The following is a 15,171-nucleotide window of genomic DNA, read 5'->3' as shown; positions in this document are numbered from 1 at the left end:
GTGTCTGGCAGCTGCTGCCAAGGCAAATAAAATCATGGGGTGCATCAATAGGGGCATAGATGCCAACGACAAGGAAATAATTCTACCGCTGTACAAATCACTAGTCAGACCACACATAGAATACTGTGTACAGTACTGGGCACCAGTATACAAGGAAGATATAGTGGAGCTGGAGAGGGTTCAAATACAGGCAACCAGAGTAATACGGGGAATGGGAAGACTACAGTACCCAGAAAGATTATCAGAATTAGGTTTATTTCGTTTAGAAAAAAAGAAGGCTTAGGGGAGACTTAAAAGCTATGTATAAATATATCAGGGGACCGTACAGAGATCTCTCCCATGATCTATTTATACCCAGGACTGTATCTATAACAAGGGGGCATCCTCTACATTTAGAGGAAAGAATGTTTCTACACCAGCACAGATGTGGGTTCTTTACTGTAGGAGCAGTGAGACTGTGGAACTCTCTCCCGGAGGAGGTGATCATGGTGAACGCTGTAAGAGTCCAAAAGGGGCCTGGATGCATAAATTAAATTACAAGTTATTGATACTAGATTTATAGGAACAGAAAGGTTATCCAGGGATTTATTCTGACTGCCATATTTGGAGTCCCAAAGGAATTTTTGCCTCTATTAAGAGTTTTTTTTTTGCCTTCCTCTGTATCAACTCAGTAGGAACTCATTAGGGATATAGTTTGAACTCTATGGACTTATGGTCTTTTTTAAACCTTATGAACTATGTTATGAACTAAGGAAGCTGATTGAAATGAAGGAGACCATTTAACAAGTTTGTGTTATTATTATAATTTTTTTTCTTTACAAACTGAAAAACAAAAAACAAGAAGATCTGTGAAATATAAGTCAATGGTCAATTTACTCAAAGCGAAAGTAGTAGCTTCTCTTTTTAGATAATAAAAAGTTTAGCTTAATATTTAACAAACAAATGTACAGAACAAAATTAAAGTGCATCTGTCACTTGAATTACACCAGCTAAAATGCCGACACAGTCTAGCAGGGATTAGTATCCGCATTCAAGGCATACCATTGTAAGTGGATTTGTTGGTTTTATTCCATATAAAAACATTCTTGAGTAATGGAAAGGTGTGGCCTGAGGTCCGCTATTTTCCAGGGGCACAACATTAAGTTTGACAGGTTGAGAATCTCTCACAGACTCACTATGCGTGTGCTATAAGTAATTACACAGGGCTGCTGCTGAAGGTGAGCCCTTTGTATTATTCAACAGAAGGACCAGGCATGACAGAGAAAAGAGGCATTGTGGTCCTGGGGCATAGCAGGCATGCTTTCCGACACACATGAACTGTATACAAAAAGTATTTTATACGGAATAGCCATCAAATTCACTTTCAAAGGTATGCCTTAATGGGGACACTAATCCTTACCAGACTGTATTGGCTGTTTAGCAGGTGTAATTCAATTGACAGATGTATTTAAACAAACATATAAACATGGTTTATCCATTTATTTGTACTCCCTATCTTCATCAGATACAGATGTATTCATAAAACAGACTTACAGATTGGGCTCTAGTTTCACAACTGTTAAAGGACAACTGCAGTGAAATAAACATGTCCCCTAAGTGTCTGATCACGGGGGGTGGGGGGTTTCCGACCGCTGGGACACCCCTTCGATCTCCTGCTTGTGTCGTCGAGCTCCCCCCCATACAGCTCTATGAGAAAGGTGGTATCAGCTCTATGAGAAAGGTGGAATCTTGTATCCCTGCCTCTCCCATAGAACTACATGGAGGAGGCATGTCGGGCGTGGCATTATGCTGCGGCCTGCATGCCTCCTGCATTGGAGAGCCAGGGCCCCGTGCAGGAGATCACAGGGGGTCCCCAGTGTTTGGTCCCCCTGCGATCAGACACTTATGCCCTATCCTGTGGATAGGGGATAATTTTATTTTACTGCATAGTTCCTATAAAGGCTGCTATTAGTAATGAATAAGGTAAGGTTCTGGTGTTTGGTGTGTAAGAAAAATGCTATAGTCTACACTTTTCTTCCTTCAAAAACAATGGAATGAATACTATGGCATTGTGAACAGAGCCTAACATGACAAATATTCTACAATTATTGCACCTATGTGACTTATAGTGATCTGTGCATATCTGGTTCTGAAAGTACAGTGTCAAAAATTTCATAACCTATTTTTTCTTTTCCATCACTGTTAGTATTGTATGATCGTATGCAGCAATTTATCCAAGGATTTTCACCTATGAAGTAAAAAAAAAAAAATGTATTTATATTTTTTTAACAACACAGAAGTCTACAAATATTTAAAACAAAGGGACAATATAAGCATATTTCAATAAATGTCAGACGAACATTTATGTACTCGAAAGGGAGGGGAGAGAAGCTGCTGCCAGACTCCTCTGGTGGCAGTTAATATTGGAAATTCAGCCTATCCAATCCTAATCTGTGGGGGTAGAGTAGGGAGGCCCAATACACATGTCAATATTGGTTGAGATAGGCTAGCATATATCTAATGTATGAGAGCCTTTAAGATGCTTTAAGAATGCTTTCAGCATATACATATTCACATTCACCTAGAGGCCAAAAGTGCACCTCCATTTGGGTGTTATAGGTCTGTTTTGGTGTTTTTTTGTTTTTAACATTTGGGTAACTGATTAGCACACACTAGTCATCGGCATTCCACAAGGCTTGCAATAAATAAAAGCCATTAAACAGAGTGAAAAGAGGATTTTATTACAAGACGGAGGCTCATATTATATGCATTTCTTTCTTTACTGAAAATTCCAGCAGCGAACTGTTTAACAATAAGAAAACAGTGAAAAAAAACTTAAAATGTGCACACAAACATGCTATGTGTAATGTCTGGCCAATCAGTGTACGTGCCAGGTGATATCAGTCCTTGAAGTCATCAAATATCCCTCTTTCTTTGCTGCTTTGGAAAAGATATGTACTCTTTATTTTCCATTGTTCAAAGTGTATAGAATTCCCCAGGAATTATATTGTTATCTTCTATATATATCCATATTATTTTCCTGTGCTATATTTCCTATTATTTCCATAAGTTCTTTCCTCTCATTCTCATATCCATCAGGAACTGTGTGTAGCATATAACACTCAGCTTTATATATATATATATATATATATTATATATCCCTTCTCAATTTATTTCGGGTCTCGTGCAGCTGACTACCTTCTGCTCTTATCTTCAGCGTTACCGCCCTTTCTCCTCACTCGCATCTCTGGCATTCTCCTCAGCGGTGTCGTGCCTGTCTGACAAGGTCTTCATTCTCTATTGCTGGCTTCCTGCTTCTATTACTGGCTCCCTGTGATTTTAATCCCACGATAGCCATATTCATAGCACACCACCACCACCTTCTGTTCATTTTCAGGTACTACAGTATCAAAATTGGTTTCTTCAAGTTTACCTCAAAACATTTTCAGTCATATTAAATACTTATATATATATATTCTCTCTTTCAGGATTCCCCCCCCCTTAACCCTTTACCCATCCACTATAATTACATTATGTATGCACAAGACTAATCTATCCCTAATGAGGGGGAATAGATGACAGGGGACCAAATACAAACCCTTGTGACTGACACAGTTACTTCTTATGTACAAATGGCAGTCCAATCTGTCATGGTGTCCATGCAGGACACTATTTCCCATTCTGTAGCTTCTGCAATCAAACAAAATATAAAGCAAAAATCTGCCAAGAATATTCCTTTTACCCCAGATAATTATTGGTCTGCTGAGGACACGGTTATGTCGCCCTCTAAATATCCCGCTGAAACTAAAAGATCATCCAAAAAGAGGCATGTTTCACCCGCCGACCATAACTCCGCTAAAGTGCCCAAATTGCACAAGAAAGGAGCAGGTCAAGACGATACAGAATGCTCACTACCCATGTGTAGCCATATGACTGGTGCAGTTTCAACTCAACCCAGACCCTCCGTCCGTGAGGAAGAAATATATTATATATATATATATATATATATATATATATATATATATATATATATATGAAAGCCTCTAGGAGAGAACCAAATTCTTTACAGGAATCTGCAAGTGATCTCTCCTCTGCCCCTGATGATGATTAAGATCACGAAGATTCCTATTCTGACATCTCAGATGATGAGGATGATTCAAAGTTTCCAGATTCCGTAAAATCTGATGATATCATCCTATATAGCTCTGGCAATCCATATTTTCATCCATCACTAATTAAGAATCCCAGATCGGGAGATTGGGCACCTCACCCACAAGTGGCCAAATATTTGAATTTCTGGATTAAAAAAGGATTGGGTAAATCCAAACTTAATAAATTGAGGGCAGAATGCCCTTGTCCTTCTCTACAGTCTAATTCAGCCCCTACCACAGAGATTGACCCCATACTAATAAAGTTTCTCCTCAAGTCAGGCAAGAATACAAAAAAAGGTCTTGATCGCTCGTTCGGAGCTTGTCAAGAGAAGTTTTTGGATGTTCTTGGCCCATTGACCAAAATATTAGACATGACGGAAGAAGCTTCTTCCACTGGCAGACCCATAGATGTTAATATTTTGAAAGGCTGGGCCCAAAGGGTGATGTGTAATTTTGGGAAAGGTTATTCAGCTTTCTGCGCAGAAGGCAGGTGCACAATACTTATGAAACTGGATCCCCAGTTATCGCAATTAGCGTCTTCAGATTTACCATCTCCCAGTGATGCCTTATTATTTGGAGATTCCTTTATAAAGGAAATTTCAAAATATGTAGGAATTTTCTCTTCTGATAAGGCTCAGGCTTTGTTAACCTCTTAAGGACCCATGACGTACCGGTACGTCATGAGTCCGCTCCCGTTCTATAATGGGTCTATAGCGGGTCGGGCACGGCACCTAGCAAGGTGCCGGGACCCATGGCTAATAGCGCGCGGCACTGATCGCGGTGCCGCACGCTATTAACCCTTTAGACGCGGCATTCAAAGTTGATCGCCGCATCTAAAGTGAAACAAAACTAATGCCGGTTAGCTCAGGGGGCTGTTCGGCATCGTCGCGGTGTAATCGCGGCATCCCGAACAGCTATAGGACACCTGCCTCCTGGGTTCAAATCGCCGAATGACTGCTCAGTGCCTGAGATCCAGGCAAGAGCAGTCAAGCGGCAGAATCATTGATCAATGGTTTCCTATGAGAAACCATTGATTAATGTAAAAGATCAGTGTGTGCAGTGTTTTAGCCCCCTATGGTAGCTATAAAATTGCAAAAAAAAAAGTGAAAAAAAAGTTAAGATAATTTAACCCCTTTCCTAATAAAAGTTTAAATCGCCCCCCTTTTCCCATTTAAAAAAAAGTGTAAATAGAATTAAACATATGTGGTATCGCCGCATGTGGAAATGTCAGAGTTCTAAAAATATATCATTAATTTAACCGCACGGTCAATGGCGTACACGCAAAAAAATTCCAAAGTCCAAAAAAAGCGTATTTTTGGTCACTTTTTATATCATATTTATATCGCGGAAAAATGAAAAAAGTTATAGGGGTAAGAAGATGACAATTTTAAACGTATACATTTTCCTGTATGTAGTTATGATTTTTTTCAGAAGTATGACAAAATCAAACCTACATAAGTAGGAAATCATTTTAATCATATGGACCTACAGAATAAAGATAGGGTGTCATTTTTACCGACAAATGTACTGTGTAGAAACGGAAGCCCCCAAAAGTTACAAAATTTTTCTTCAATTTTGCTGCACAATGATAATTTTTTCCATTTCGCTGTAGATTTTTGGGTAAAATGACTGATGTCATTACAAAGTAGAATTGGTGGGGCAAAAAAATAAGCTATCATATGGATTTTTAGGTGCAGAAATGAAAGAGTTAGGATTTTTTAAAGGTAAGGAGGAAAAAACAAAAGTGCAAAAATGGAAAAACCCCGGGTCCTTAAGAGGTTAAAGAAGGTGTTCCATCCCAAGGTTTTCACCCGGGCCAGAAGAGGAAAGGGCCACTTTCCCGGCCAGGCAACTCAATTCAGACCTTCATACAGAGGCCCTACACAATCCTACACTCCTACATACCCATTACCTTCCTCACAACCTCCCCTACAGAGGAGGTCATCGAGGATTTACTAGATCCAACCCAACCTCAGGTAAGCCCATTTCTGTCTTCTTCCCACATTTCCCTAGGAGGTCATCTGTTCCATTTTTTCCAAAATTGGAATCTTCTAACCTCAGACTCACCGATATTGAACACAATTCTAGGTTACAAGATAGACTTTGTATCACCTTCTGTACAACATCTTCCCCATCCTATTCAGTTTTCCATTACAGACCAACATTTGATAGACGCAGAGATTCAGGATCTCTTTACCAAACATGCAATTATTCCAGTAAAAAAAAAAAAACTCAAGGTTTTCTAAGCAACATCTTTCTGGTGAAAAAGAAAGATTGTGGATTCAGACCGGTTAAAAGACTCCGCAACGACTTTGTGGTTTATCAACATTTCAAGATGGAAGTTATCCATCTTTTATGAGGCGTTCTACTTCAGACTGACTGCCTAGTGAAACAGATCTGAAGGATGCATATATGACTATTTCAGTTCATCAATCGTCTCAAAATTACCTACAGTTTTTCTGGAAAGACCAACTTTGGCAGGTCACATGCCTTCCGTTCGGTGTTTCTTCAGCACCATGGTGCTTTACAAAACTCCTGAAACCTGTGATATCAACTTTACGTTCCCGTGGTGTTAGTCTGATCATTTATTTAGAAGATATCCTCTTTATGGCACAATCACTTCAATTAATTCAGTTACACAAATTCTGGACTTCCTAACAGACCTGGGATTTCTTATCAACCAAGAGAAATCCATTCTAATCCCTTCAAAAGAATTGGAATTTTTGGGGTTTGTGATCAACAACTAATCAGCTCTTTGAGCTTACCCAACAAGAAATTAACTCTAATTCGGAAGGAAATTTGATCGGTTCTCAACAGAGAATCAATTTCTTAGAGATCCATTAGTTGGATAATTGGGCTACTCTCAGCCTCCATTCAGGCAATTTTTCCAGCTCCCTCCACTATCGAGCTCTCCAACATTTGAAGATTCAGCACCTCAGGAAAGGTCTACTCTACTCAGACGAAATTCCTTTGTCCCCAGAGGCCAAAGAAGAAGAACTTCGTTGGTAGCTTCTTCACATTCAATCCTGGAACGGAAAGACAATCTTCAATTTGGTCCTGGATTTGACCATAGAGTCAGACGCAAGTCTGACTGGATGGAGCGCTCGTTACGGTTCTCTTACCACAGGAGGGAAATGGTCTCACAGAAAATCCGATACCAAATCCGATACCTGCTGCCGCTCCGCTGCCCCGTCCTCCCGTCCGCATAATTCTATGGAGGAGCATGTGACACACACGTCACTCCACCTCCTCCACTGTGCCAAGCGTAACGCTACGGAGGAAGCGGAGTGACGTGTATGTCACATGCTCCTCCATAGAACGCCATTATGCGGATGGGAGAACGGGGCAGCATCACCCGTCAGAGGACAGCCACAGGTGAGCTGTTTACAAGGGTGGGGGCTGCGGTCCACAGGGGGCCTGCTACTAATGTCTAAAGGGGGGCCCTGCTGTTTACAAGGGGGCTGCGGTCTACAGGGGTTGCCTGCTGTCTACAAGGGGGTGCCTGCTGTCTACAAGGGGGTGCCTGCTGTCTACAAGGGGGGGCGCTGTCTACAAGGGGGGGGGCTGTCTACAAGGGGGGGGGGGGGCTGCTACTAATGTCTACAGGGGGCTGCTGCTAGTGTCTGCAAGGGGATACTACCTAATATTAAAGACAATCTTACAGCAGAGTCACCTGCACTAACGAATTTATAGGTAGATAGTGCAGGTGACTCGATTTCTACCGCTGCTCACCGTGTGTTTATCGGTTTTGCCGACAATGCAATTTTTTTTTCTGCCCAATGGAGAAGAGGGAAATCTTGAATCTTGCACAACAAGGAACCCACATATCATACGGTAAGCAGCACCAGAGACCAGGTCACCCTTGTGTCAGATTCCCTTTAAAATAAAATTACTCGTACTTGGTATCGGCGAGTACTAGCATTAAAGTATTGGTACTCGTACTCTATCTTTAAAAAAATGGTATCAGGACATCCCTACTTAGAACTCCTGGCAGGTTTCTTTGCTTTGAGAAGTTTAGCAAAAACTTTTTCTCATTGTTTTATTGTTTTGTCCAATACATCAATCGATTAGGCTGTACAACTTTGAAACTTCTTACCAGTATTATGAAAGATATTTGGCAATTCTGCTTGGACAGGAACATAATTTTGAAGGCAGAATATCTTCCTGGCCACTCCAATTCAGTGGCGGATTGGAATTCCCGTTTTTTTGACAATTGGAGTCCAACATTTTTCAACAAATCAATTCCTTATGGGGCACACTACATTTAAATCTGTTTGATTCTCGTTTGAACAGTCCACTCCTCAAATTTTTCAGTTGGCGTCTGGATCCGGAAGCCTTAGGATTGGATACTTTCTTTCAACCAAGGCCTCAAGAACTCCTTTATGCATTCCCACCTTTTGCCCTTCTAACCAGGGTTCTACATCAGATTCACATTCTAAAATCCACCATGATTCTAACCCCTTGGTGGCCATCCAAGTCATGGTTTCCTCAAATTCTCGAGATGACGACAGACTTCCTGAGAATTCTTCTGACTCCCCTTTATCTTCTTCAAGACCCATTGGGAACCCTCATGCTCTAGTCATTTCAAATCAACTTTCCCTCATAGCATGGAAAATTTCGGGTCTTCAGAATTTATCCCAGAGCTTTCACAATCTTCTAAAAACATCTTCTCAGAGGCCTTGGCTCCGTGTACCAAATCAGCTTATAGATCAGCCTGGGAATTATGGACTCGTTGGTGCTCACAATGGGATTTGGATCCTTTTCATGCACCTATAGTATATATTCTAAATTTTCTTTCAGAGTCTTTTGACTCAGGTAAAGCTTACCGAACTTTAAATTTATACCGATCTGTCATATCCTTCAGTCATGCTCCCATAGATCATTTACATATAGGTAAACATCCTCTGGTGTGCAAGTTGCTAAAAGGGGTCTGTTTTAAAAGACCCCCTCGTCCTACATATCATTCTACCTGGGATGTTAAGATCCTTCTTGATCTACTACTTTCTTGGGAAGATAATGACCTTCTCTCTCAAACTATTATCCTTCAAACTCACCATTCTTCTTTGTCTGATTTCAATTAAAAGGTTTTCAGATGTTAAAGCTCTAGACATCTAGCGAAGACAATACTTACCTAATGGTGTTCAATTCTTAATCTTTCGACGGACCAAAACCAATTTACATACAGTTTTCTACCCTTTTTCCTCTTCAGGAGAAACTGTGTGTAGTACGTTGCCTTAAATCATATGAATCAAGAACTGAACTGCTTAGAATTCTGTTTTTTTCTCAACTACTCATTTCATACTGCAAACCTCATCGTCCTGTTTCTTCTCCTACTTCTAGCCAGGTGGATCTAAAAATCCATGACTATGGATGGCATAGACAACTTCAATATTCAGTGCTCATTCCACCAGAGGTGCTATGTCTACAAAATTTATTCAATCTGGTGGATCCTTGACCGACATTCTCAAAACAGCTAACTGGTCTTCTGAATCTACTCTCAAAACCTTTTATTTCAAACCTGACTCACATGTATCTATGACTGTCCTTTAATTCTATTCATATGTTACTATTTATTGTTATAACTAATAGCTTTAAACTTGCATACAATATGAGCCTCCGTCTTGTAATAAAATTGGAGATTTTCCTAGTCCTGATGATGGAAAATATAGATTTTATTAAAGACAGGAGGCAAATATTATCCCTCCCATATACCATCACAATAACCTTGTCTTTCTTCATTCTAGCTGTTTACAATCTTCTAAAGTTGGCTTCATCTTCCAAGGTTCCAGTTCTCCTTCGGACTCCTCACTAAAGTTTTCATATCAACTTCAAGACTCTTTATTGGTTATTGGATGTCGATGTTTCTTCTACAAGTTTTCTTTCATCATCAAAGGAAGAGGGATATTTGATGATTTCAAGGACTGATATAACCTGGCCCATACATTGAATGGCCAGACATTACACATAGCATGTTTGTGTGCACAGTTAAAGTTTTTTCACTGTTTTCTTATTGTTAACCATTTTGCTGCTGAAAGAAATACATATAATATTTGCCTCCTGTCTTTAATAAAATCTATATTTTCCGTCATCAGGACTAGGGAAATCTCCAATTATATTTTATTAGCTACTTTTCATCCCAAACAAAAGTAGGAAATAGTCAACTAAAATACTTACTAATTTGTCTTCTTGATGGACACAATATACTCATGATCTTATGAAGTCTTTTCTGGAGGTCACTATCCATGAGTATTTCAGAGGGAGAAGTCTGAAAGAATTGTTCCTATGTTCAGAACAAAATAAAATATTTAGCATAAAGAAAGATGACAGAATTGCCAAATTCATATTAGATCACATTTAAAGACATTACAAAACTGATGAACCTAGTATGCATGTTTAACCCCTTAATGACCAAGCCCATTTTCACCTTAAGGACCAGGCCAATTTTATTTTTGCATTTTCGTTTTTTCCTCCTCGCCTTCTAAAATCCATAACTCTTTCATATTTCCATCTGCAGACCCATATAAGGGCTTGTTTTTTGCATCACCAATTGTACTTTGTAATGAAACCTCATTATACCATAAAATGTACGGCGAACCCCCCAAAAAAAGCGGACAATTTTCATTTGTATTGGGGGAGGGGATTTTTCACTTTTTTTATTTTTACATTTTTCAACTTTTATTTTACACTTTTTATGTCCCCATAGGGGACTATCTATAGCAATCCTTTGATTGATAATACTGTGCAGTGCCATGCATACGACACAGCACTGCTCAGTATTATCGGTGAGCTTCTGCTCTGGTCTGCTCGATCTCAGACCAGAGCAGAAGACCCCGGGAGACGGCCTCCGGCCGTCATGCTGGATGATCGAATCGCCGCGGCAGCGCTGCGGGCGATCCGATCATCCAAAGTACCCCCACGCCACGATCTGTATTGATCACGGCATCTGAGGGGTTAATGGCGGACATCCGCGCGATCGCGGAAGTCGGCCATTACGGGCGGGTCCCCGGTTGCTGCTAGCAGCCGAAACCTGTCGTGTATGATGCGAGCACCCTTCCGATGCTCGCGGTCATACACAGGACGTAAATGTACGTCCTGGTGCGGGAAGTCCCGCCAAACCAGGATGTACATTTACGTCCGTGGTTGTTAAGGGGTTAAAGGGAAACTATGGTGGAAAATAAGTGGTTTCAGATCAACTGATGCCAGAAAATTAAACAGATTTTTTTTTAAATCCCTTAAGGGCATAGCGTTTTCCATTTTTTGCACTTTCGTTTTCTCCTCCTTACCTTTTAAAAATCATAACCCTTTCAATTTTGCACCTAAAAATCCATACGATGGCTTTTTTTGCACCACCAATTCTACTTTGTAATGATATCAGTCATTTTACCCAAAAGTCTATGGCGAAAAATAAAAAAATAAAAATCGTTGTGCGACAAAATGGAAGAAAAAACGCCCATTTTGTAACTTTTGGGGGCTTCAGTTTCTACGCAGTAAATTTTTTGGTAAAAATGACATCTTCTCTTTATTCTGTAGGTCCATACGATTAAAATGATACCCTACTTATATAGGTTTGATTTTGTATTACTTCTGAAAAAAATCATAACTACATGCAGGAAAATGTATACGTTTAAAATTGTAGTCTTCTGACCACTATAACATTTTTATTTTTCAACATACGGGGTGGTATGAGGGCTCATTTTTTGCGTAATGATTTGCTGATTTTTATTGGTACCATTTTTGTTTTGATCAGACTTTTTGATCGCTTTTTATGGTATAAAAAGTGACCAAAATACGCTATTGACCCTGCGGTTTAATTAATATATTTTTATAGTTTGGACATTTACGCATGCGGCAATACCACGTTTATTTTTATTTACACAGTTTTTTTTATGGGAAAACGGGGGCGATTCAAACTTTTATTAGGGAAGGGGTTAAATCATCTTTACTTTATTTTTTTGGTAACTTTTTTTTTGGGTAACTTTTTTTTGGGAATGTCATAGCCCCATAGCATAACATGTAGTACATTGATTCAATACACTGATCAATGCCATTGCATTGATCAGTGTTATCAGCGGTTGATTGCTCAAGCCTGGATTTCAGGCTTGGAGCAATCAATCACCGATCGGACGTGCAGGAGACATGTAAGGCACCCTCCTGATGCGTCCTAGCAGATCAGGACATCGTGATTGTACCGCGACTGTCCCAATCAGCCCGACTAAGCTGCCGGGAAGCTTTCACTTTCAAAGCGGCGATCAACTTTGACCGCCGTATCTAACGAGTTAATGGCGGACATCTGCCTGAATGGCGATGTCTGGCATTAGCCACGGGTCCTGGCTGCTAATAATAGCCAGGACCGTGCGGGTATGATTCGAGCTCAGCTCTTGAGCATGCTTCATAACCCTGCCGTGCCGCAGCGCTTTGCAGCAAGGGGTTAAACATGTCCTTGAAATGTGTATCCCTAATGTCCTTGAAACGTGTATCCCTAATCCCTATTCCATCTATTCTCTCGATCTCAATTTCTATATCTTTCAAATGGTAACATTCTGGTCTTAATATCAACTGTAAATTTTACACAGAAAGCAAGCAGAAACTCGCCCATACATAATCCTTCAAGGACTTATCAGCTGCTGTATACTACAGATGAAGTTGTGTAGTTCTTTCCAGTCGGACCACAGTGCTCTCTGCTGTCATCTCTGTCAGTGTCAGGAACTGTCCAGAGCATGATAGGTTTGCTATGGGGATTTGCTCTTGCTCTGGACAGTTCCTGACATGGACAGAGTAAGAACTAAACAACATCCACTGTAGTATAAAGCATCTGATAAGTATTGGATGGATTAAGGTTTTTAAATAGAAGTAATTTACAAATCTGTTTAACTTTTTGGCACCAGTTGATCTGAAAACAGTTTTTGTTTCCACTGGAGTTCCCTTTAAATGGTTACTACGAGGATAAGGTGAGCATAAAAGCAGGAGTTTTAATCGGCGCAGAAAGGAACCGTCAGCAGGCAGGATAAAATCAAGGGATTTATTAAATGCAACGCGTTTCGCTGCGCATGCGCAGTTTCTTCATGCCTGAAGAAGCTGCGCATGCGCAGCGAAACGCGTTGCATTTAATAAATCCCTTGATTTTATCCTGCCTGCTGACGGTTCCTTTCTGCGCCGGTCAAAACTCCTGCTTTTATGGTCACCTTATCCTCGTTTTTACTCTATTAAGGAGGGCTGAAGTGGACCAACTTGTACACTTCACGCTAAACCTTGTTGTGTGTGGGCGCACAACCAACCTTGGTAAGCGGCTTGGGATTACCTCCCTTCCCCCCACTCACAAGATCTGCTGATCCCGCACATGAGGCGCCTTCTTCCCTTTCTCTAGATTTAAATGGTTACTGTCATTTACAGAAAAAATGTTTAACATGTCAAAAAAGAGAATTTCTATAAAAATCATCTGCATCAAGGAGACAAATGCTCAACTGAGCACTTCTCCCTGTAGTGATTGATGAGGGTCTCTGCACCCAGAACTATGAGATGTCAAAAGTTCAGAAGAATGGTAGAGTGTGAAGGCATAGTTGCTTAAAGGGGTACTCCGGTGAAAACCTTTTTTCTTTTAAATCAACTGGTGGCAGAAAGTTAAACATATTTGTAAATTACTTCTATTAAAAAATCTTAATCCTTCCAGTACTTATTAGCTGCTGAATGCTACAGAGCAAATTCCTTTCTTGGAACACTGATGACATCACGAGCCCAGTGCTCTCTGCTGACATCTCTTTCCATTTTAGCAACCATGCATAGCAGATATATGGTAAGGGCAGCATGGTGGCTCAGTGGTTAGCACTGCTGCCTTGCAGTGCTGGGGACTTGGGTTCAAATCCCACTACGGACAACAATAAATAAAGCATCATTATTATTATAATAACGTCAGCAGAGAGAACTGTGCTTGTGATGTCATCAGAGAGCATTCCAAAAAGAAAAGAATTTCCTCTGTAGTATTCAGCAGCTAATAAGTACAGGAAGGATTAAGATTTTTTTAATGGAAGTAATTTACAAATATGTTTAACTTTCTGCCACCAGTTGATTTAAAAGAAAAAAGGTTTTCACCGGAGTATCCCTTTAAGGCCGGGTTCACACTATGAAATCTCTAACATAAAATATTCCAGGTGGAGATTTCATCTGCAGCGGACGCTGACTGAATCAGTTGGCACTAGGACAGCTCAGCCATTCAACGTCTACCTAGACTGCAACGTATATCTGAGCGGATTTTAAAGAATAAACAAGATCATTCTTACAGCAGAGTCTGGAAATTTACATTTTTTGTTGTTTTACTTTTAAAAGATATAGAGGGAGATTTATCAAGGGATTTAAGCATCTTTTTTGTTTACAAAAGACTTTTGTGGGTAAGCAAAAAATACTAATCTGCTCTACCTAAGCAATTTTCAGTGGTCCAGGATTTCTCATTGCGAAAGTCGCACATAAGCAAATAAAAGTCAGAAATTTAAGCATGGTCAGACCTGGCTTACAAACTTACCTATGACAGCATTTTCAAAAAGTCGCACGTGAGACTTTTTGCACAGCTCCGCTCCCTGGCACCCACTCAAATCTACCACCTGCCTGCAAGGTGTCGGGACTACAACTCCCAGCATGTCCTATCTGTAAAGGCATGCTGGGAATTGTGATCCTGCAATAGCTAGCGGGTGGGTGGTAGATGGGGGCGGGTGGTCGGGGAGCGAAGCTGTGCAAAAAGGCGCACAAAAAGTCGCAGGTGAGACTTTTTGTGCGACTCTTACTTTTCACCAGCACATCTCCCGCCCACGCAACACTACTACAACTCCCAGCATGTCCTTACTGTAAGGGCATGCTTGGAGTTGTAGTCATGCAGTCGGAGCAGGTGACAAGCTTGTCACCCGCTTGCGCATCTCCCCCCAGTACTGCTGCAAGACTACAACATCCATTATGTCCTTACTGTAAGGGCATGCTGGGAGTTGTCATGCGGTGCGGGCGGGAAATGTGCGGGTGGGTTACAATAAATGTACTAACCTATTTTCCTTGGTTTTTG

General features: G+C 40.6%; 1 protein-coding gene across 5 annotated transcripts in view; it reads right to left on the bottom strand.

Moving 5' to 3' along the window:
* The window catches only part of POT1 (protection of telomeres 1), a 210,110-nt gene that overhangs the window by 13,719 nt on the left and 181,220 nt on the right, over positions 1 to 15,171 (bottom strand). For 4 of the 5 annotated variants that reach the window (XR_008892655.1, XM_056573771.1, XM_056573772.1 and 1 more), the window contains 2 exons: positions 10,305 to 10,410; positions 2,159 to 2,227 (listed from right to left, as the gene is read on the bottom strand). Coding sequence is in view for 4 of the 5 variants with exons in the window: in XM_056573771.1 (XP_056429746.1) it covers positions 2,159 to 2,227; positions 10,305 to 10,410 (175 nt within the window). In the remaining variant the exon portion in view is untranslated. Of the gene's footprint in view, positions 1 to 784; positions 823 to 2,158; positions 2,228 to 10,304; positions 10,411 to 15,171 lie in introns of those variants that run through there. The other variant, XM_056573770.1, reaches the window with a different exon arrangement.

Source organism: Hyla sarda, chromosome 4 (assembly GCF_029499605.1).
Source record: "Hyla sarda isolate aHylSar1 chromosome 4, aHylSar1.hap1, whole genome shotgun sequence".
Taxonomy (NCBI): domain Eukaryota; kingdom Metazoa; phylum Chordata; class Amphibia; order Anura; family Hylidae; genus Hyla; species Hyla sarda.
This window is presented reverse-complemented; position numbering and strand designations above follow the sequence as displayed.